This window comes from Epinephelus moara, chromosome 8 (assembly GCF_006386435.1).
Source record: "Epinephelus moara isolate mb chromosome 8, YSFRI_EMoa_1.0, whole genome shotgun sequence".
Lineage (NCBI taxonomy): Eukaryota > Metazoa > Chordata > Actinopteri > Perciformes > Serranidae > Epinephelus > Epinephelus moara.
In genome coordinates this window covers 27,982,689-28,006,988 of record NC_065513.1, presented here as the reverse complement: position 1 = coordinate 28,006,988, position 24,300 = coordinate 27,982,689, and the positions used below count along the sequence as shown (strand labels likewise).

The following is a 24,300-nucleotide window of genomic DNA, read 5'->3' as shown; positions in this document are numbered from 1 at the left end:
GTATTCCAGGGGCCTATTTAGTCAGCAAATCAGCCCACATGAATATTCAACAGTGCAAACATAGTATGGAGCAACATTACGCTAAACCCATGCAGTGAGAGGTCAAGTTACACGAGCACAGATCAAGAGAAGACGATGATTGATTTCAAAACACAATCAGCCACAGAGACGTGTGGAAAAAACAGGAGCAAGAAGATGAGTGATGGTCTGAAAAGTCACAGTGACATCAAATGTGCAGTAAAACAATTGTTCTGATTGGTACAGGAATGTGGAGCATCATGGGCAAACACAGAGGGAAAAGATGAGAGCTCCACTGCAACAAATGCTTCCCTGTGATCAAGCCAGACCGTTTATTTTTCTAAAGAATAAAGCAAAGGCAACAGATTGCTTAACAGTGGGTGAACAAGGACACACAGCGTCATCTGACAAGGAAAGCACGACAGGTCTGCAGTCCTGCAGAGGGGGTGAATAAATGATCATGGTTCTTTGTCGACACCAAAGTGGGAACATTTAGCGAGTGCAACTTTTTTCCTTGAAACCTACTTATAGGCTGCATTATCAGCACATTTATTATGTTGACATTCTCAGTAGGAGGGCAATAGACGTTGTTTAAAATGTGACTACTACTTGTCAGTGTTTAGATACCTCAAATCTGATGGGAATTAATTAAAACAAATCTTCTACAGAATTTAGGTGGGGGTTTTTTTGGTCAAGCTTAAAAAGAAAAACAACTTGCAGACCTTTATATATTAGGCACAATCCTTGTAAAACCTAGTAGGAATGTCTCAATCAAGGTTTTTTGCCCCTGATCCTGATCCGAGTCATTTAATAATGAGATTCTGCTGATATCAAGTCACTATCCGATACCTCTATTTTCCTAGCTATACAGCTGCACAGTGCACATTTCAAGTACTTTTTGTTTCTTACAAAATAATAAACCTTCCCTTTAATCTCTTTGGCCTTGTCGCCACCTTGAGGGAATTTCTCTATCCCTTTAAGAGAGTATCCTTCAGTGTTTGTTGCTTCGCTACAGCCTGTGTCTGAGCCATCTGAATCAGCTGTGTTCCACTGTTAACTTTCATCGTCCTTTTTTTGTGGGCATTAATAAAGAAATTATTCCTTTAGGCTTTTCACCTCCAACAGGTAAACTTCTTTTACCTGCCCTGCTGTGGAAAAACACGTGCAACAAAAATAACAGGGGACTTCAGCCGTGGATCAGCCCACTGCTTTTAAACTTCATCACTCAAGACAAGCCATCATCAGTTTAAGACACACCTTCAAGCAGGTAGCCCTGTTGTAATGGAAATGCAGTCTTGCCATGCTGGGCTGATGGCCCACACCAAGCCAAGTCAAGCCAAGCAAAGCCAGCACATGACTGATGAACAGGGCTATCTGTCTCTCCTGTTTCCCCCCTGAGCAGGGCGGTGACACACCATGTGCCATAGATGACAACAAAGCAGTTTCTCACACTGAGCTGAAATGAAATGAGAGCTCTTAACTCTGGTAAATAACATAAATAAACCATCTCATTTTACATTTTTGCTTTCATTTATGGCAAGTAGTGTTTTCCCCAGGCGGGGCGCAGCCCCTGCTCGCTAATGGGAGCTCAACAGAGTGGAGGGGAAAGAGAGGAGAGGAGAGAGGAGCAGCAGAGAGTTGAGGAGTTGACAGCTGCACTCATTGTGTTGCTTTGCATGAAAGCTTCACGAGTCAGAAAAAACACCAGCTGACGTAAAATAAAGGATAATAAAGGAGGCTCAATATAACTCATCCTATTCAGTTAGAAAACTCCTTAAACAACCCAAAACCTGATCTTTGAGATCGGATTCGGACATACCTAAAAAATGAACAGTTACGATCTACTGTGCATATAAAGAACACCTGAGACTTTGGTGTTGTATGAGTACTTTGGAGGCTTTTACTGACATGCTGATGCTTTTTGTGGAAACCGATATCCCATCAATTTCAGTGTACCTTAATCCAAAAGTCTCTCAAATTAGAATATGAGGTCCAATTTTAAGACCTTGAGGTTGAGTAAGTGATACAAACAATAACTTACTATTATTAAATTACAAATTAAAACATTTTTTGATTGAATAAAGGTTGCTACCTCAATACTGCAGCAACGGTGCATCTCATGTGTTCACAGGCACATTAAACATTTTCTTCTGTGCTCAAGGTGTGTTAGACCAGATACTGAAATCCACTCAACAGCCACTGAAATCCCTTTGTTGTGTCCTGAAGGTAAACAGGGCAGGCGAATAGCTGACACTTTCATCCTCAAATATTATGAGATCAGTTTAACTGAAAGTAATTCCCACTGGCCTCACAATAACAATAATTCACAGCAACAAGAAAAATATGACACACACGCTTGTTTATGTAAACAAAGAGACACCCACACTGGAACACACCCTTGAGAAATGGCAGTAAAATACACTTGCGAAGAGAAGCATCATCAGGGCCACTTAAACAAAACACAAACATTCCTATGCAACCACCAAAATATATACAAGTGCTGAGTCAACACCATTGACTGTATAATGAAGATGGACATCGTGGAAGCTCCCTAAAACATCTCTATCACCCCCTGGTGGCTGGCTGCAGTGTGGGTCATAAAGCCCGCCACTTCAATGTTGGCAAATGGCACATGGGCGAAACTAAAAAATCAGAGTACACGTCAAATATTTTTTCCCAAAGATGTTTCCTGTCATTTCAAGTCTTTATTCATCTGAAAAGTTTGTTTAAAGCCAATCATTTTATGCTGTCAAAGGGGTGGGGGGGTGACGCCATGGTTAACAGCTGTGTGTGCCAATCAGTGTGCTGACGATCAATGATGCTGCTTTCAATTGGACGGACGGCAAGAATTCAATACAATGGAGATCACTACTGCGCCTTGTTTAAATGATGTAACCAATGCGAGATAGCAGCGGCTGTATCGGGATACTGTGACTTCATTTTTTGTCTACTGAGAGGAAGTAGAGACGTGTCCATTTTCTTCTACAATCAAGAGTCGAAACAAATGGTTGGCCACTTGTCTATCATAAACTGAGTAGATTACCATAATTTACAAGCAACAAATATAATCTGGACACTCTGGTCACAGCTCTCCATCATGTTATTTAATTGTGATTTCAAAAATTAAATAAGTTTTGTACATTATGAAGCAAAACATAGGAGGAAAATGAATGTGCAGTCTGTAGTGCAGATTTAAAAACAAGCTTTCAGGTTTGATTTAAAAGTAATAAGTGTTGAGTCAAGTCTCACATCTTCATATCACAAAGCATGGGGGCTAAAAAAAAAGAAGAAGAAGCTGGTAAGCTACAGTAAATGGAACCCCAGAGGCTCATTCATATTGTAATAACATCTGCCTTGATCCAGACTGTAACTGCAACAAACAGAGACTAGAGGAGGAGGAGGCTTTAAACCACTAGTGGCCTTCAGCTGGTGGCATATGCCTCAACAGCTCTCATAGCAACCCTCCAGCGACAGCTGATCAGCATCTTATATCATCGCTTTGAGGCGAGATGCCGCCAGTAGGCCCACAATGACACAAACGTGAAAGAGCACTTTATGAGTGAGCTACAAGCCAAACCCCCAGGCACAGATAGAAGGCTACTCCAGATCAGATAGCAGGGAGACTATATGAGTCTGTACTGACAACTGTGACAAAACGCTAAATCTGGAATGAAGTGTGACCTTGGGATGAAGAGCCCCGGGAGAAAACCTCAAACTGACTGGCGCTGTTACATGAAGAAAAGCATCTGTCTGTTATGTACTATACTGCACCAGCTACAGTAGCTTTTAGAAGAAAATAGGGCTTTATTGCCACTGATCGTTCCCAAGACGGAAAAAATCCTAAAGAGTTGGGTGGGGATGATGGTTATAGTAAGAATCAGAGAAATCAAAAACATTTGTTTCCTGTTTTGTTTATGTGCGCTACATCTGGATGTGTGCTACAGGCTAGTGCTGCCCCAGTTATGGGAGTCTTTTGTGTATTATTGCACTTGATTCCTCCCCTGCATTTTTCATGACTTATAAGCGTTTTACTTGTACTTTTGTCCCAATTTTCTTACTTTGTTCTATTTTTATTTTTCTACAAACAAAATTGCAGGCAATGGTTATATGAAAAGTACAGGTGAAGAAACCACTTTTACAAAGTGTTGTTATCAGCAGGACTTGGCATCGATTGTGGCCAAAGGACTGGAGCTGAGGGGGGAAGGGCTGTGTTAACTCTGGCAAAGAGGGGCTAATCAGCAGGTACAGCTCCAGAGAAAACAGGTCGCTTCTGCTGTGTTTGTGTGTCTGAGCTTACGGTTTCTTTTGAGCATGTATTCACAGGAATCTTTTGTCTGGACCGCAACAGCAGGGCCAGCCCTATAAACAAGAAAGTCCATGACCGAGACTGACTGATAAAGTTAGGGCTGAATCCAAATGCCCACCCCCTGGACTTGCAGACTGAGCCCTGGTGGAGTTCAGCTGTAAGTGATGTGACGTGTTTACTGTCATCATGTAAAGTCTGTGAGGGCAGAGACTGCAAGCGGCTGATAGACAGCCCTGGAGACCGTTTTACTCGTTGCCGTGGAAACGTTCAACTATAGCTGCTGCCATATTCATATATATGTCATATAAGTTGATGAATAGTGCTGAACTCATCTGTTCCTGCAGATAACAAGATATAAATCCCATGTATAGCCTTTTTTTGTGACCAAACAAAAATGTATTAATATATCTCTACATAACAGGCTACAGGTGTTCAAAAACAGAAATGTTTGTAAATAAAGACAGGACTATAATTCAATAAATTGGGCATAACTGACATTAGAAACCTTCTTTTGTTGTTTGTCAGCCATGTTTTAGCCTATTAGACTGTGCAACCTGATAAGCTGCAATAATAAAATGCATTTTCAGTCTCTCTACAGCCTAGATTTCTACATATCCCTGTATCATGATGTGGTTGAATATTATTTCTGGCCTTCACAATTCAAGTAACATTTTAGCCCTAACTATCAATAACTATTTTAAACTTCCATATGTTTTTTTTTCTGGCAGTTTTAAAACCCACAATGTCATGTCTGTATTGCAATGAATTGTGAGTTATTAAATCAGTGAAGTCTGCTGAAGTCTGCACCCCAAGCGGACTCTCTGGAAGTCTGCAGAAAGTCCGCTCGAGGCCCCTTATGGACTGGCTGAATTGTGGATTCAGACAGCCCTCAGCACTCCCAGACTTCCCGGGAACTTGCCTGCAAAATCTGTGAGTCTGCAAGAGTGGTGAAGTGTGTTTGGATTCAGCCTTACACCATTAGTCGACCGTTGCTTCCTGTGTCCATTTCAAATTAAAAGCCCTTGTTTCAAATTAAAACATTTCATACAGTGTCAAGCCATTTACTAGGTTTTTGACCTAGTTTTTTATGTTTTATAAATCATGTAGAAAATATTTTGAGTGTTCTAAAAATATAAAATTACTCCACTCTAAAATATCTTGTTACAAATTACATTAGAATTTTTTCAGTCGTGTCAAATATCAGTCACAAACACTAAAAGCAACTGAAGTTTGTATATCAAATGCAGTACAAGTAACAGAAATACTGCCCATCTCTGATCACTGTTGTGCAAAGAGGCTTCACACACAAAATCAATCTCGTGTGCCTGTGTACTTGAGGATTCTGGGGGAAATAATCACTCAAAAGATGAGAATCACTCCCATGTAAATTGTTTTACAGTTAGTTTGATGTTCAATTCCAGATTTTTCTTTTTAGACATTTATTACTTTGACTCAGTAGTTCAGTTGTAATAAAGTAAAAGACTGTTTGTTCCTGTTCCAAACTATCCTTATAATCGGCCTAAAAAATCCACTATCGGTCGACGTCAAATACAAATATACACTTGGTGTCCAAAAAAGTAAAAACAAAACAAACCTGATTATATTGCAATCCCATTTTTGTTATGAATTCAATTAGGCTAATTATTTATTGAGAGTATTAGAGAGGTGCTCGCTGAAGTGTGGCAATTAAGTTTGATTTGGAAAAGGATTGAATTATATTGAAAAGTATTTTAATATTTTGTTCTCCCATGCATGTAAATGGCCATAGACAGAATGTTACAGACCCCTTATGAATATTATTCCACAACAGAATAGGCTATTTTCCCAAATCAAAACTATAAAAGCAATTAAATTTCCACAAAGACAAGGCAAGTGAGGACACAACCGCCCCCTCCACACATACACACACACACACACACACCATCATCTGCTATAATCAAATAGTCACAAAAACAGCTGCTAAAGCACTGATTAAGCTTTAGTCAGTACATCCTTCATAGCCCTGGGCATGTGCTGCACAATCCGCTTCGGTTATCAACATTAACAGGAAAATGAGCCTCACGTCTGACTGTGATAACGGCCTCTGAAGTGCCTCTAATGGTTGTTTGGGACACTGCTAAAATTTTGGTCATCTCCCAACCCAATTTTCGCTTTACAGTGTGTGATGGGGACAACAGATACCAAAAAAAGTGGTGCCAAAATCTGCTCTGATGTGCTACAAGGACATTTGTGTTTGTTGGGAACATTAAAGCCAGTCGGATACAAAAGGGTTGAGCTGACTGAAGCCCTTTGTTGGAGGTTTAAATGAATGAATCTAAAAAGAAAACTGACTAATCTCATTTTTACTATTTATTTCTTTTTAATTTAAGACCTGTAAATGAATAAAACTTAAAGGGTCATATCATGTTTCATTGTAGAGCGTTAATGATACCTTTCTGCAAAGCTACCTTATTAAAGCCGAACTCCTTACAGACTTTCTTTGAGATAAGAAAAAAAATCACTCCTGCAGCTCTCCAGAGACGGCTCACTTTGCCAGGTTTTACAGTACACAAAGGACTCACTGCAAAAACATGAAAAACAACATGGCCAACAGCTACACTTGCAAGATGAGAGGCTGACTCCCATTGGTGCTCTAGCGACAAAGTCTTTGGAAAGGCATGGACGAGTAATCATGCATGAGGAGGGATAAAAGCTCAGCAAGGGATTCAATGAAGTGGCAAAACATCACATTTATGGGGAGACACCCATGTATGAGATGACAGCAATGATGAGAAAGCAGAAACCTCCCAGCACGGTGCCAAAGACATTTTTAAAACATCTCACTTTGGTTGATCCGAAAGTAGCTCAAGGTTGAACAGGGCATAAAGATCTGAAGAGATTTAGACTACAAAGAAAAAAGGGTCTTTATAATATCAAATGCACAGAATTGCAATAAACTACTGCATATCATAGAGTCAATCTGAAGATGTGTTATTCCAGTTCCTTCCATCCCGCAGTAAATATATCCAACATCTGTGATAGCTGTAATCGGTCATTACTTTTACTTGAGGAGCCTGTAATAAAAAGGTTGTCCTCTGGTGGGGATGTCCAGATTGATCCATGGAGCACATTAGCTGGGCAGTTAACTGCGAGACCACATTCTCTCACAGGCAGAGGATGAGGCCCAGAGCTCTCTCAATACAGTATCATTGATCTTTGTGAAGATGGTCTGACACGTCTTTGGCTGCACCAGTAATTGCTAACTGATGGGATGATCATGGAGCAATGTTATGTACTGTTCAATTTCTGCTTTGTTATTACTTTAAAAGCCACTTCAGCAAGGTCAGGTTATAATGGTCTTGTCTATTCTCATTCATTCACCTTAAACTGCAGAGGGGCTGGTTATTAGTGCAGAAACAAATGGTCAAAAATTAATTTGTTTGATAATCAATAATCATTTAATTCAAGCAAAAATCTGAAACACTTTTTGGCTCTAGCTTCTTAAATGTGAGGATTTTCTGTATTTTGTCTTTTGCGTCACTGTAAATTGGTTGTCTTTGTAATCTGGTCTGTTGGAACAACAAAACAAGCTTTTAAAAGGCATCATAGTTGATTTCTGGAAATTATGAAGGGCATTTTTCACCATTTAAACATTACTTAAAGGGATAGTGCACGTGGTGCACAGAGAGGCAGTCAGAGCTACAGGCTACAGTGAGGCTAAAAACAGAGTTCAAATGACGTTTTTCCAAACAACGTTTTATGTCGGGGCTTCAGGACACTTGGATCACTACGGACGAGCAGTATGGAGATATTTTGTGGTTTCAATTATATGTTTTTGGACGTTTTAATCTGGGGCGCCGTAAGCCTCCATTAGGTGGAGTTGTGTTGCTACCCACTCTCCCCTGGAATCTCCACAAGTGTTGTGAGGACTCTGAAACTTCACCTGAGCCTCCATCGGCATATGGGTGAGTAGATAATGGCTGAATTTTCATTTTTGGGTTAATTTCCCGGACAGGCAGGGATCTCTGGGGAAAGTCAAACAACGTTCATCTGCGCACAATGTGATGACACACAGCTGGTTGAATATCAGCAAAGTGTCCCTGCTTCCCTTCACTGGTTCCTGTACAGCAGGGTCGGTCTTTTTTTCACTGTTATAATCATTAAAAAGCCAAAACAGCATGTGTATACATTCAGTAGGCTATATCTTCAGTAGCTAGCTAGCTAACCCTACACTTTTCAGGGTTTGATTTTGGTTTTGGAACAGGGAAGAAACGTATATCTTTTTCCAACCTCTCCAGGTAACGAGTATCATTAATACACGACGTGCTCCAGGCACAACATTTAGCTCCAAATCCACAAAACCAGCCTGAAAATGAAGAGAATCTGAAACGACTGCATTAGAGTCAATGGAGCAAAGCTGTGTTGTTGTCGGACCCTGGTCTGAGCCGGCCTGATGCTACGTTATGATTGGTCAGTCTGCATCTGGGGGCCGGACTTAGTGAAGGGTCAGTTCCAACTAACATTAGAATCATATTCATTTGTATTTCCTTTGGGTGAAAAAGGTAACTTATATTGAACGTTCCTACTTTCCTTGCTAATATCCATGCTATCACTTTGACACGCACACGATCTGGTTGCCATGGTATATATAACCACATCCCCATTCTCTGTTTAAGAAAGAACACTAACTGAATAACAGTAAGTTACTCTGGCTTAAGAGGGGCTTTAAAGCACTTAAACACTTTCTCTGTTATAGACTGAAGCCCTCTTGCACTTCAGTAGGCGGTAAGCCTTCCTTTCCCTGGACAACTTTTACCATGAAAAAGCAGGACGCGTAGAGTTTGACATTCTTAGTCACTAACATAAAATGGCATGTAAATGAATGGATACTCGAGCTCTATCATTTGCTCACACTAATCAATGTAACGCCAGCAAGGAAAAAAGCTTCCCTGCTTATTTTCCATCATCACTGGTCAGTGCAGCACACACAGCCGAGATGTGTCCTAGTTCAGAGTGTGGCGGCTGTGATACAGAGTGTAGTGCTAGTCTAACAATTTAGCCAAGGCAAGGCTCTTGACATTCTAATTAGGGAATTTGCTGCTCCAGTTTAGCAGTGATGGAGCGGGGCTCTTTATCAGGCAGGCCAGGCCACACACCTGGCAAGCTGTGACACCATACCAAGCCAAACTCTCTCAATGGCCCACATCCCTCCACTGCTCTCCGCGGACCAAACAAATGAACCCCCGAATGTTCTGGTGAAAACCAGCCAGAGGTAATGACTGACCGGTTTAACAAAAAGACTAAAAGACAAAAGCCAAGTTAATTTCCTCTGTGAGATTTTTCATCAATATATGTAAATAAATGCAGGATTGTCTCATGTAAAATGATCCTCCCCTTAGTTTCCTGTTCAGTGTCAAAAGGACGTGTGTTTTTTAAACTGTTTGGTCTGATCTGTGACCACCTTGAAGCTATCATCTGTCATCACCGCAGCTTTGAATTTTGCCCTCTAAGACTTGCACTGACAACCTAATTACATGCAGTGTGATTAACGTGCTTTAAAGGTGCTAACGTAACCTTAAGAGAAAAGTATTTTCCCAAGAGACAGAGACACAGGGAGAGGGAATGGGGGGGGGGGGGGGGTGGAGAGAGTGCTAAGTGCTGACAAGCAGCTGCAATGCTACACAGGTGAAAACACCCACTGATGCCAAAAGATTATGTTAAAATACAGGATAATGAGAGGAAAATAAAGGAGCTATTAATCAGGTGAAAAACAAAAGCATGACACCACAGTTCTACAGTGTTTCTTTGCAGATAAGGAACGTGGATTTGGGTTCATTTAAGTCCGCTTGCTACAGGAGCTACTAAAGATGGGATGGTGCAAATGCGGAGAACAGAGATGTGACTGAGGTGGAGATAAAAGCTGGTCTAAACTGTGATTCACTGAGGTTCAAAGATCAGTCTTGACCTTGAAACCAGCAGTTGTAAAGCGAATCTCACATTTATTCAAAGGTCACTCTTGATGATGACTGAAGGCTTCAAAATGGCTATTAAATGAACGCAGCTTTAAAATTATTTTCACAACTGCTGTATCAGTCAAACAGCTAATGATGTGCAGACTACCGCCACAGATTAAAACACATTAAGGGGTTTAAATCAATTTTAGACACAGACGCATATTTCAAATGAAAAGATGACAAGTTTATAAGGTTGACATGACATTGGCAAGCAGTATTACAGTGATTAAGCATGATGTAAGAGCAGCATCAGAGTAGAGTGCATGTGTTTCTCATGAATTTGACTTGCATAAAAAAGCAAAATGTTGAGGAAAAAAGGGACAAAATATCTCCGACACGCATTTGCCACAAAATCATTTTGTGTGTTTTTTACTTTACTAATGGAACGCTGTCAGCTTGTACCTGGAGAGATGTGAAAGCTTTTTCCTTTTCTTTGCTTAAATGTGTCAGTTGCAGCCGGAGAAAAGCAGCACTCATCTCCACTGAACCAAATATTAAAAAAGGAGAGACGTGTGAGTTGCCGTAGTAAACATGGAAAATTATAAGCGTGAATTAAATCAGGTCACAAAATGAGCTGTTTTCAGGAGGATACGTAGACGACCTTGGACGTGGGCACAACAGTGTAACACATTATGCCAGTGGTTCTCAAATTTCTTCTGTCATGCTCTCTTTTGGAGGAAGAAAAATGTTCAACCCCCCCAAATAAAGTGATGACAAAAGAGCCTTTTACTAGTACTGTTATTTCATGTTCTCAATATTTCTGAACATGCTGCATATCTTTTTTGTTTTCAGGTAAATGTGCTCGACAGGATTATCAGTTGCAGCATTTACTCACGGACAAACAGAAACATACACTGTACAATAGGATCGCCTTCAGCTGTCTGCTTTGAGCACATCAGCCTCTCTCATTCCCTCTCCTGCTCAACTAATCACACGCTGCTCACTGAGCTCAGCACGGCGGGGCCCATGAAAAACGACAATTCTCTCTGCATGTTCTGCAGCATTTGTCTACTAGTGGAAGTATCTGTCCGTTCTGTAAACCTACAGGCTCTCTGTGAAAGCACAGTTTGTTTACTGATCAGTTGTGAAAAGGACTCCGACGCCTAAACAGTAAGTTTTGCATCAAATTTTCCCCGTCGTGCATGCACACCCTACCTGTTATGCCTCTGCGCCCCCAGGTTGGTTGTGCCACACACTTTGAGAAATGCTGCATTAGGCTGTTATTGGATCACTGACAGAAAAGACAGCTCATTGAGTCCTACATATTTATTAAAAGTGCAAAGCAACAGATCACACAAGAATTACTTTGAATCTGTGCTATGGATGCAACTGAGGATTATTTTCATTATCAAGGAATCATTTGCTCTGTAAAACATCAAAAACCATCACAAATGCCAGTGAAAATATTCCTAGAGCCCAAGAAGACATTATAAAATGTCTTGTCTTGATGAAACAACGGTCAAAAACCCCAAAATATCCAATTTCCTATGACATGAGACAAGGGAAAGCAGCCATCGATTATCTGCTGCTGACTAATTTGTGACTAATTGTTGCAGCTCTAATTTGAGCCTGCATCTGTTAAACTGCATAGCAGGGAAGTCTGAGATAAACGGTGCAGAGAAATGAGTGTGCATCTGCAGGTAAACCTACAAGCTCATGTATCTTACCTATCAAAGTGTTCAACAGCGACTCAATCTTCAGCTGAACTCATCTTTTCTATACATCATTCCTTCCTGGATTCTGTGCCTCCACCTCCATCTGTCAACGTATTACCTTCTTTCATTTCCCTGCTCCAACCATCCATTTGCTCTTTAAAACCTCTTTCCACTTTTACACTCCCTCTCCCCTCCTTTAATTCATCCTTAAAGGCACTTACAGCAGTAATATAGGAGCTGATCAGTCTGCGCTAAATACCTGACAGATGTGCATCAATCATGTTGAGGCAATGAGCACTGACACGCTCTCAGTCCCACTGTCAGACGTCTGTGAGGGAAAACATGTACACTCCAGCATTGCTAGGGGACACTACTAAGTCATAGCAGGTGTATTGTTCAGGACTAGGCTCAAGCAGTATCACGATATATCAGGGTATTTCGAAATCTCAATAGCATGATTTTCAAAACCGGCAAAAATACAGATGCTCGTCTTTCTATAAACTGATATGGAAATGCTGTATTGAGGCGATGTACTGTATTGCACAGCGCAAGCCACCAGGGGTCAGTCTCTATTGTAGAATCAGGTACTTTTTTTACATCTAACTCAGCAAATTAAAGGTTTATTTTGACCAAACCAGAGTTGTTGAATGTTGGGGCAGTGACACAGTGGACTAACCAACGGTTTTAGTGATTTTTTTCTTTTTAAAGGCGACTTTGAATGAAGTCTGTTCTACAACAACTTAACAAGGCACTTAGGCTAGTCTTGAATTCAGGAGGTGTACGATTTAATTCTTCCATTTAATAAGGAAAATAGGTGTAAAAATAGTTCAGACATTTTGACGGACTATAAGGCTAAAAAAGCTAAAAGAGAGCGTAAAACTTAGCGAGTTTACTGCACAGGGGTGAGTGTGAGATAGGTGTGTGTGCCAATACGGCTCCTGTGTGTGTAGAAACAGAGTCTGAGCTCTGCCTGCCACAAAACCCTACAAAAAAAACCCTACACGCCATAAACAACAGAAGAAAAAAAAACAGTATGACACTCTTTATTTATTATTTACCAAAGTTATGAGCACTCATTTCATCTCAGCTCAGTGTGACACCAGGGCCAAAGTACCTGCATGAGCAGCACTTGACAGTTAGCTCACTGAACTGCTGCAGCTCACACATGACTGGCATCACATGGACAGCGGTACTGCTGCGACGCAGCTGCAAAGCTACCTGCTGCTATGAGCACTGTGTCTCCACAATTAAAAGCCAGTACTGAGCTGTGAAAGCCATTGCATTATCAACAGCACACTTGTACAAATATTTCACAATAAAAAGCCTTGTGATAATAAATGAAGGGATTCTGTTGACAGAAACATTGTCAGAAGGTTTTTATTTTGAAACGGAAACAGGAATTACTGACTTAATTTTTTTATGTCTGTGTTTGATAGAGACATTGAAACAGTAGTGAAAAGTTTTGCAGTGTCAACACTGTTATCAAAAGACCATTTTCATGTTTTTTTTTTTTTTTAGCTGAAAACCATGCATGCAGAACGAAGAGACGGGACTCTGAATGTCGAGAAGTTCTGCAACTGAGCAGCGCTGCCCATGCGGGAAATGTGGCTGCTCTAACCTTTTTACATGGGCACCGGAAAAAAATTAACCAAAAGGTTACTCAACGCACACTCTCTGCTCACGCAGGCAGTGTGGCCGAGGCATGACAGTCTCTTGCATTTTAATGTCATCTATGGCGCATGGTGTTTCACTATCTTGCTTAGGAGAGAGACAGACAGTGGTGCAGTGCTTATGACAAACACACTCACCACAGTACTACGAGTGCAACAAAAGCCCTGTGAGTAAAAAGCCAATGAGAATATTACATTATTATCGCAAAAGATGTACAGATGACAAAAATAAAAACTTGACAGAGTACAGTTCATTCAGGTGGGCTACCTCAGGCAAGGCTGCATCGGAGCAACATTAAAATAGGCTACTCTCTTAAAGGGATAGAGACGTTCTCTTTAGAGTGTGACAAGGCCAAAAAGATTAAAGAGAGGGTTTGTTATTTATATTTTATGTTGTAAATACATGAATAAATACATTTTAAAAATGAAGGACAAGCTTGGGTGCAGGATTTTTTTTGCAATGCACTGCAAAGCTATTCCATTGTAAAATTCAGGCGACACATTAGATTGATTTTAATAACTTTAAAATACATGAAGAGCACACTGTGTAGCTGAATTATCTGGGGAAACAGAAGTATAGGCTTGAGACTCCATAGCAGCAGCTCAATATTAAATATCTCAGATTGGGATCTGGGGGCAAAAAGCTTGATAGGGACATCTCTATGGCGAGATGTTACACCGGTTGTTTGTTGTTTTCCCACAAATTTCATCATATACTGTATACCCTGATGAAATGTCAGGAAGGTATGAAATATAAGATGCAGTCTAAACCCACTCAGGAGCCAGGGAAGCGCTTGTGGAGTATGAAGTTGTTTGTATAAGAGGTTCTCAGGGGACCTGCGAGCAACAATACCACAAGCCGAGCAATCAGCCCATTCCTAACAGGGACGTTGTGCATGGGCTCCACTCCACAGTTGTTGTTTTTTTATGGAAAGGCTTTTTGGCTGCAGCTGTTGTTTTGCCACCTTCCATCCCCCTCTGTATAATTACCTGTAATTGGTCTAAAGTGTAACATGACTTGTTGTGCTGCTTTGTAAAAAAAGAACATCTTTCCTGTTCATTGCCTGGGTTTAACTTTTCTGTTCAGCACTAGATAAGAGTAAAAATGGCCTCTCTTATCTTTCCATCCATCCATGTCCAAGCTCCTCAGAGCACACCTCCAGTGTGTAACCTTTTTTATGTCACTTCTTCTTCTTCATTAATTTTCCTGTCATGACTTCTTAAATCATTCATTTTCATCCACCACCTGCTTGTTATGTTTTCACCAATATTCCCCCTTCCCTCCAATCTCTTTAAATCCTTCCCCCGTCCATTTCATCCATCCGTGACGGTCTTCCTGAGTCCCTTGCTCTTCTTTGGCTCATGGATTCCCTATCCGCACAATAAATGATCAAATGCTCCAGTAAGCCAATCAGGCTACACTAGTGTTCATATTAGTCTGACTCACTCGGTATGAGCAGAAGCACCAAATCAATATTTTTCCTCATCACACTGAAGGCCACACACACACACACACACACACACACACACACACACACACACACACACACACCTCTACACACGGCAGCAAGTGAGGTGTCCCAATGCTCCAGGCCTGTGATAAATCATCCAGCCAGTTCCATTCAATCTGCCACCACTCACAGCTGCCTACAGACCCACAGTGGTCGCCCTGATGCCTTGAGGCTCCTGCAAAGCCACAACTGTGATCTATGTAAGCTACAATATCCAGAAGTGATAAAACTATGAAAATTACATCCATGTCCATGGATTGCATCAACTTTCTGTCCTCATTCTCTCGCCTTCTCTGCAATTTAAAAGTATTTGATCACATAATGCTGGTTCATTCTATCAGATCGTGCAGCTTTTTTTTTTCATCTCACAGGTTGTTTTGATGTGAAATGCTTTCTGTGTTGCTCTGAACCTCACACACACACACACACACACACACACAACCCTTTCACAAAGAAAGGCATAATTTGACCTAATGCTAATCAATTTTTCAAAAACTCCACATAGTAGCATGATTCTTGATGTTATTGTGATACCTTCTTTTCCATAACCTGATGAGCCAGATGGTTTGTTACACAGGATTATCAAAGAAGATATTATTGGAAACTGTTTGGAAGAAGGGCAGGCACTTTCAAAAAAATACTTGGCACGGCACTGGAGGAACCATCTGTCTATCACTGTTGCTGTCACCAAAAAGCAAAAACATTTTGTTTTTTGTTTTTTCAAACGAGAGACTTCACTGCCATTCGTTGCTTTTCATTCAATAAAGAACTCTAAAATAACTCTCCAGTTATGATATTTCAGCTAACCTTCATAAACAGATATTTTCATATGAATGCAATTAATCTTTTTTTCTTTTTTCTTTTTTTAAAAGTTAACATAAAGCTAACAAGTCTTCAGACAATAGCCCATGGGGTCTGAGTTTGCAATTTGGCCAATGCATTTTGCCTTGCCACAGGGTAATTTACTTGCCATTCAAATGTGATTGGTCAAAACTCTTCGGACTACAAACTTAAGATACCAAAGTCTTGTCCCCAGGCCTCCACATGTGTTTATAACAATTACATCTATGGTAACCTCTGTAGGAGTCCCCATCGTTGTTTTTGAAACAACAGTCACCTCTCTGTGTGTCACACACACCTTAACCACACCCATAGCTGCCAGTAGCTCCTAAAAGGACGCTCCCTGATTGGTCCGAACAACAATAACGCATTATTTGAAGCCTGGCAAGATGTATTTTTTCATATAATCTTGTGTTCCGTGATTCTCGTGATATTGCAAGAATCCAGGTGCCGTGCAATGTACTGTAATCCTTTCCTACCACTAATTCAATTTATATGTTAATGCAAAACACCATGAAGTTCGGAGGGGGGGTCTGTGTGCAAACTCATTTGCAAACAGTCCATACACAGAAGCGGAAGCACACACACACACACACACACACACACACACACACACACAGGCACACACGCACAAGCAAACAAAGAAATCTCATGTGAACTCACCCAGCAAAGCTGACATGTTCTGGAAAATTCTGAGCAGCTCCGGGGTGATGGCTGGGCTGTTCTCCAAAGTCACCAACCTGCATGATGAGAGGGAGGGATGAAGGAGAGCAGGCAGAAGGAAAAAAGAGAGGAGGAAAGAGAAGGGAAGCAGAGAATAAAACAGAAAATAGGGCAAGTTGTGAGAACGGAGCAGCGAAGATATAGATTAGAAGTGGCAAAAGAAAATGGGCAGAGAAATACAGCGGGGCAAATTACAGAGACGGAAAGGAGAAGAGAACATGGGCATCAAAATGGTGGAAAAAATATATAATGCATGGTGAAGTGGGTGTAAAAGGGAAAAGGAAAAAGGAGGCGGCAAATGAGAGTAATGTTAGTGGGTTGCTCAGTGTAAAGAAAAATCTGGCAAAAAGAAACATGTCACATAAATTTGATGATTGGCATACACATTTGTTTCCAAAGCATTTTATATACAAAATAACCAGTCATAAAGAATATGTACTGATAACAGAGAATAAGCTCGGGCTGTAGATAAGTTCAGACTGCCTCATGGAAAACTGTACATCTACATTAACATCTTATGATGACATGAATTCACCTGACGTCTCTCCTAATACTGTATGGCAGTGGATTGTCAAAGTAAATATTTCAGTAAATCCTACTGACATGCTCTAAGCTACATTAAATGTATGTTCGCAAAACTGGAAAACCTTTCTGAGATGTCGATGCTACCAGGAAACACTCAGTGATCAAAACACCTCAGATAAAGGCTGGTGAATTTCACCTACAACCCAAGAAGAGACATGAATGACTGATTTGATGCATGCTCCACAGACTAATAGGAAAAAAAAAAACAAGATAGACAGATACCGAGAGGGCCACAGAGAGAGAGAGAGAGAGAGAGAGAGAGGCAAATCAGCTGATAAAAGATAAAAGCAAAAGAAAATGACATTGACTTTGTAAACAAAGCAAACAAATATTTAGGGCACGGCTGTTTATCAGGCAGAATAAAAGACAAGACAGAGACATAAGACTGTGGCTTTGTGCTACAAGCACACGCAGCATGCTGAACACCGACGCTCTCCACTGACAGGAAAAAAACTGATTAAGCAGGGATGACAGGAGAGGAATAAAAAGGTAACCCTGCAAATTCTCTTCTACTGAACCAAACTTTACAAAGTGAGCGTACTGTCTCGCAGCAGATTCTTGAGATAGCTTAAAAAAACGGCACGTGCCCGAAACAATAACATGATTGTGATGCACTTGAATTATCGACAGCTTCGTCGCCCATCTAGAGTGGTTCTCCGTGAAAATGTGAGCGATAACAAGATGTCACGGCGAGCCCATTTATAACTATTTATCGACAAAGTGTTTGGATTTGGTTCCCATATATGTACAAAATGTGAATCAGTAAACTAGGCTGGTGACTAATGTGACAAAAGGGCTTGAGTGAATTTAGCGACAGACGAAAAAGGGAAACCAGACAACTACAGTCATAGTATGAACGTGTCGTGTGTGCGTGAATGCAGTCAGTCGTGCGAGTGAGACCACTGGGACTTAAAATGCATAGTGTATCTGCATGTGGGATGTGTGTGTCCGTACCAAAGCTCCAGTCCGTCCTCCAGCAAATACACATGTGGCGGCTGGGAAACGTCGGTGCTCAGCTGGATGACAGGAAGAAGGAAAGGGTAGAGGTTCTTACACTCTGCCCCCAGGCCCTGTGAAAACACAGATACAGGAAGTCGATGCCAAATTAGGAACACCTGACAAAGAATGCAGACAGAGGGCTTCAAGCACTGTACTTTATGTGCTTTAGCTTAATGGATGTTCCTTGTAGACCATCTGAGCAGAGAGGAGAGCGACAGACTTATAGAAAGGTTCAACATACCGCTGCTCTGACTCACCCCTTCCCAGCAATATACACCTTGTCAGAGCACACTGTGCCCATGCTACACCACTTCTTCTTACATGTAAGTTGTATCAAGCAGTGAAGGCACACTGTTCCCACTTTCGTTTCGCTGCAATATACACGCCTTACGGTGCATGAGTTGTTAGGGGATCTTTATGTCCAGTTTATGGCTCTTTTAAAACAGCATGAACCCATTTACTTCAATTGGTTGATTCTAATTCAAGGTCAGCTCAGTGGTCATGCACATTTTAATGACTTTTCAGGTGACATGGGAGTGAGAAGGAGATGATGGAATTTTCCTTTGGTCAGAACTGCTCTTTAAAGTGTAATGCGAAAAACCCATTTGTTCCACATGAACATACAAGTTTTAAGTATGTAGCTATAATGTAAGATGAGGATGGGGAAAGAGCAGCAGTGCAATGTCATCTTGACCTCTACAGCACCACATGGCTTTTAGCTCACAGAGGACAGCGGTCAAGGACAGTGCCACTGAGAACACAGTTGGACACTTGGACACCAAACAATCTCGACACTGGTTTCTTACAGTGAGGCTGAAGCCATACTGTTCATAATCTGTCTCTTCATCTCCACCACACCTTATTATCGACTCAGCCCTATCTGATTATTAGAAGTCTCTCAGTAATACTCTAGGATCATACAGTACTTGGATGTACAGTATATTTCTCCATGTAGGCATAGAAACTGTTAAACAGTGCACATCTTTCATCTCTGCCTATACAGCTGCTCCCTCTCTGATGCATGTCAGTGAGCTCCAGCCCTGTTGGTGAATTTAATTAATGCAAGCACAAAGTCTTCATCCATTTAGCTACATCCAGTATTCCCTGCACTGTTTAAACAGATTATCTCAAGCGTCATTCAGCAAAATAGCTTGAAAAACAGCAGATGAACAGAAGGTACGGATATTAAGTCGCATTTAACTGCCATAATGTCTTTGCTTTAACGTCTCTACATTTAACAGGTATGTTAAAAAGACACTCTATATGATCACTTAAATGCAGGGTTTCCCACGCATTTATGTATTTGCGGCGCACCACCACAGTATCAGCATTTGCCGCCACATATTGATTTTCTATTTTTGAAGCTGGACCGTTCATTCAGAGTGCTGTTGTAATATATATATATTTAGGCTACCGTTACGGTTATCCATAGCAACACTCTCTCTCAGCAGAGCACACACTGGCACAGACGGAGGAAGAGAGCGCCAAGAATGAAATCGTTCATTAACAGCACTCTTATTATAGTGTAGTCTATAGTTTTCTAACCTACTTTAGATGAAACCGGCTGCGTTCCCATGGAAAATCGTGCCCACAGTCCAATGCTGGACCTGTGTAATGGCAGCAACAGAGTTTGCTTTAACTCATCTCTGCAGCAGCTGCTCTTCTAATCCATAAATCTGATCAGCTCTGACCAATTTGATCACAAATCGATCTGCTAGCCGATCAGTTCTCCACCCCGTGACTCAAACTCAACAAACTGCTGCTGAGGGAGACATAGAATTCTGCCTATGCGGCGTTCAGGAACCCAGAAAAACCTCTGAATTCCGACAGTGAACGCAGAGTGATCCCATGACAGTCTATGATTGAGAACTTTGTCAAAATCTGTTTGTTCATCTATGGCGGCACGGTGGTGCAGAGGTTTCTCTGGGTACTCCGGCTTCCTCCCAGAGTCCAAAGACATGCAGGTTAATTGGTGAGTCTAAATTGTACGTAGGTGTGAATGAGAGTGTCAGTCCTGTGATAGTCTGGTGACCTGTCCAGGGTGTACCCCGCCTCTCGCCCAATGTCAGCTGGGATAGGCTCCAGCCCCCCGCGACCCCCAACAGGATAATGTTTGTTCATCTCACTTCAATTACTTTACTGAAGCAAAATGTATCTGGCAGACTGAAAAAGAAATAGTTTTTTGCAGGCTACCAAAAGTTTCATCGTATTTGCAATTTAATAATTTATATAATGTAAAAAAAATCAATACTTGGCGTCAATCAAAACAATATTGCCACGCAAAATATCGCAATACTGTGCTGAATCATTTTTTTTCTCCTGTCACTTTGTGTAGAACAAACAGTGCCTCTTAATTTCTTAACCAATTTGAGATAACTTTCTTTGTGCTTTTTTGAACCAAGATGAACTCCAGAACTTCAACCATACATTTGTTTTAATGTCAGCGCTATATATTGGATGTATAATAAAATCTACATCAGTATGTGGTTCCACGATTTGCTAATTCATGTCCCTTCAACTGTGGACTTTCAGTGCCTCCCACAGTTTGCCAGATGTGTACTTGTATTACTCTTTCAAAGGGAGTGTGTCTCTATCACGGAGCGTTTCATCTCCCACTGTGAAGTAATGCAGCGGCCGCCTCATGGGGGTCCAAATCTTTCTTCAGGCTGAGACACGCTGCTTTAATGCTTTGGGGAATGGAGCTTCTGTCTCAGGCTATTTTGCTCTTAACTTCAGTTTGTGATAAACCTGACTGATACTGAGGGGAATGATAACAAAAAATATTGTACACATTGGCTCACAAACACAACTGAATCTTCGCATTGCACCTTACACCTTGCTAAAAAGCAAAGAAAACAAGCTTGAACCATATGTAACTGTGAGAGCATGTAAATCGATGAAAAGCAAAGCCGGAGAAACAGACACAGCTTCTCTCCGAGTTGTCTTACCCAGCTAGTGTAAACAAATCCTGGCAGGTGAGGGCAAGGTAAAAAAAAAATAACACATAAAAATAAAAATTGGTGTCACAGTAACCCAACCGTTTGGGGAAATGCGTCTCACTCAGGTCTACAGAACAGACATTTTGGAAATCAGCCTCAGCAACATGTGGGCAGACAAGTAAAACCTCAATTACTGCCAGATTGTCTGAACACTAGCACCTGTCACACTCACAATAAACGATAAACATAATGTACTTCAACCTATCTAACCCACGGAACCATTAGTTAAGTTAAAGCTCAGTTTTATTCCCTGCAAAAGCTTTTTGTTACGGTTTTATTTAATCTAATAGTTTTGTTAATGGGCTACTTTCTTGTGATCCTGGGAGAGATGAGAGCTGGCTCGCGGCAAAGCCAAGGTGAGCCAGCCAAATGTGTGCTGTGAATCAAAATCATGCGAGTAGTGAGATTGGCAAGGCAGCAGTAAATTTCTAACTGACAGCAACTGTATGAAAAGACTGGAACAAACAAACATCTAGGCTTGGGTTGCCGTTGTGTGCAGCCTGACATTGTGCCCCCTTCACAGATGACACACTTGTAAATTAAGTTTTCATTTATTTCCCTTCTCATCAACATGTCTGGTGTCTCACAGCCACTACCTGAATGGCATTTCTATTTTGGTCGCTGACATTTCCTGGAGTTTATTGTGACACAATAATTCGTTCCATTATTTTTATTTTAGCCAAAAGGTGGCAGAGGTGGTAAGTGTGAAATACACGCTCACACACAGAAGAAAACAGCTGTTAAATATGAGGAAAAACTGCAGCTGTAGCGCTCCTTGCCTGCAGGTGGTGCATAAAACATAATACAAATGTGCTTGGCTGACAAAGAGGTCTCAGTGCATGATTGCTGAGTACACGTGTGCCTTTTTTAAAATGATTGGAAACACTGGAAGACGGGGAGGCACCATACCTGCACCAGGTGGATGAGTGTGGTAAGTATGGCACATCGAAGCATGTTGTGTTCTTCAGACTGCTTCCAGAGCAGGGGCAGGTACTGAACCAGACAGCCGACATATGGCCGGATCTAAAGCAGAGGGAGCAGAAAAATAAGAAACAGAAACATTAGAGTGTGACATTCAACCAACATCTTCAACAAAAGCAGACAATGGTGTTCATTTACTGTCTCAGCAAAGTAGTTTGTATATCCATCAGATACCTAAACCAGGGATGCATGATAGTGGATTTTTTGCCGATATCCGATAAGTAACGACTCATCTGACCGATAGCCAATACCGATATCGATAGATCCACATTTTTCCCCACCAAATTTTAGTGATCAAGTCTAGTCTGTAGTGGAATAAACATCATATTATGCATGCATACTCTTCTTGTGATGGCCCACCGGCAGACAGAGGAATTAAAAACAATACTTTTCAGTGTATGTAATATTCATTCATTGGGTAAAATAAGAAAAAGCACGTTGGCCGATCCTGATAGTTCATTTTAAAACCATTTTTGGCCGATACCAATGACGTGCCAATATTACTGTACGTACACACCAAAAGCGACCAGAGCTTCCAAAGCGGCGGAAGTCATTCATTTTCAATGAGAACCCAGCGACTTGGGCGACCTGGTCATCAGCCGCGCGTCTTGGGTGACCAAAGCGACCAGAACGGGTCCGAGAGGAGTTAAAATTCATTTAACTTTATGGTAATGAGCTCTGACGTGGTTCGGCTGCAACCAATCGGAATACTGATGTGCTTCGATGAAGCGGGTCCCCGAGAACAAGCCATGTAACTTTGGTTCCTACAGCACACTTGTTCCGACAATGGATACCGAGAAGTTTATGACTTGTGTTCGCGCCCACTCAGTCTATTATAATGTGTCGCTGTTCAGTTACGGAGACCAAAATAAAAAGAATGAGGCTTGGGACCACGTCGTGGAGGTAGTTGGCTGGTCTGGTAAGTTTTAAAGTGTGTAATGTTAGTAAAAGAGGAGAGAATTACAGGCTAATGTTGCGACGTAGCATGCAAGTCTTCTTTGCTTGGTTTAAATGAGATGACATACGTTTTCTGTTTTCAATGACCAAACATAACTTTCTGTAGGCCAATTCTGAGCTTTTTTAATGGACAACAGCAAGCAGCAACTACGCTGCTTTCAAGCAAGTAGTCTGCTTTGCGGCTCCTTTAAATTGACAAGCACGATCGAACATTCAATGATTAACGTGATGAGCGACTAGAGCGACCAAAGCTGCCACAAATATTTTTGACAGTCGTGCTTCTTGGGCGTCCGCGACAGACTTTGCCTCTTTGGAAGCTTCTGGTCTGAAATGTACAGTTACCGTGCATCCCTAACCTGAACACACTTAAGCCCCTTTCCCACTGGACAACAAACCCACTAACCCCCACTGACATCTGGCTTTTGTCTTTGGAAGTAAAGATTACAATCAGCATTCACTCCCGAGACAAATGAATCTTCAAAAGTCACGGGTATTTATTAGCTCCAAACGACAGTGATGGAAATATGACACCTGAGTGGACAAGCCAATTTTCGGCCCTTTTTCGGCACGATGACGACAGGCCGCCACAAATTCCTTCCGTCTCTGTCCAAGCAGTGCTCAAACATCATTCCAAACTAGTCGCCAACAAGTTTGAAAGAGAGACTGAAACAGATATTAAAAGAAGTAACCACTGTAACACTGTCACCTCCATGTTGCGTTCTACTGTTTACTAACCTGTTTTCTAATGCGTCTGTGATATCGAACGTGACACACCAGAATAAAAAAAGTTATACTGACAATGGGAAAGGAGTCCTATTTTCAGTAGCTTCTCTTGTATTTAAAAACCCACATATGCATGTTAATGTTGGTGGGGAAAGGGTTTTAAAGAAAACTCTAACTTTTACTCTAACTTTAAAGATAAGGAAAAATAATATGTATGTATGTTTTGGTTTTCCCACCAGTGAATTCAGACCCAATCCATTTCCCCATCTCGCCTTCATCAGTCCAAATCAGCTGCCTCAAAACATGCTTCAGTGGAACGGCGGTGGAAAGAAAATACTGG

At 41.3% G+C, this 24,300-nt stretch overlaps 1 protein-coding gene across 1 annotated transcript in view; it reads right to left on the bottom strand.

The window, feature by feature from the left end:
- ipo11 (importin 11) overlaps positions 1 to 24,300 on the bottom strand; it is a 189,367-nt gene that overhangs the window by 70,082 nt on the left and 94,985 nt on the right. The window contains exons 20-22 of the mRNA XM_050050741.1: positions 22,209 to 22,322; positions 18,256 to 18,371; positions 16,657 to 16,733 (exon numbers count right to left, since the gene is read on the bottom strand). Of these exons, the coding sequence (XP_049906698.1) occupies positions 16,657 to 16,733; positions 18,256 to 18,371; positions 22,209 to 22,322 (307 nt within the window). The remainder of the gene's footprint in view (positions 1 to 16,656; positions 16,734 to 18,255; positions 18,372 to 22,208; positions 22,323 to 24,300) is intronic.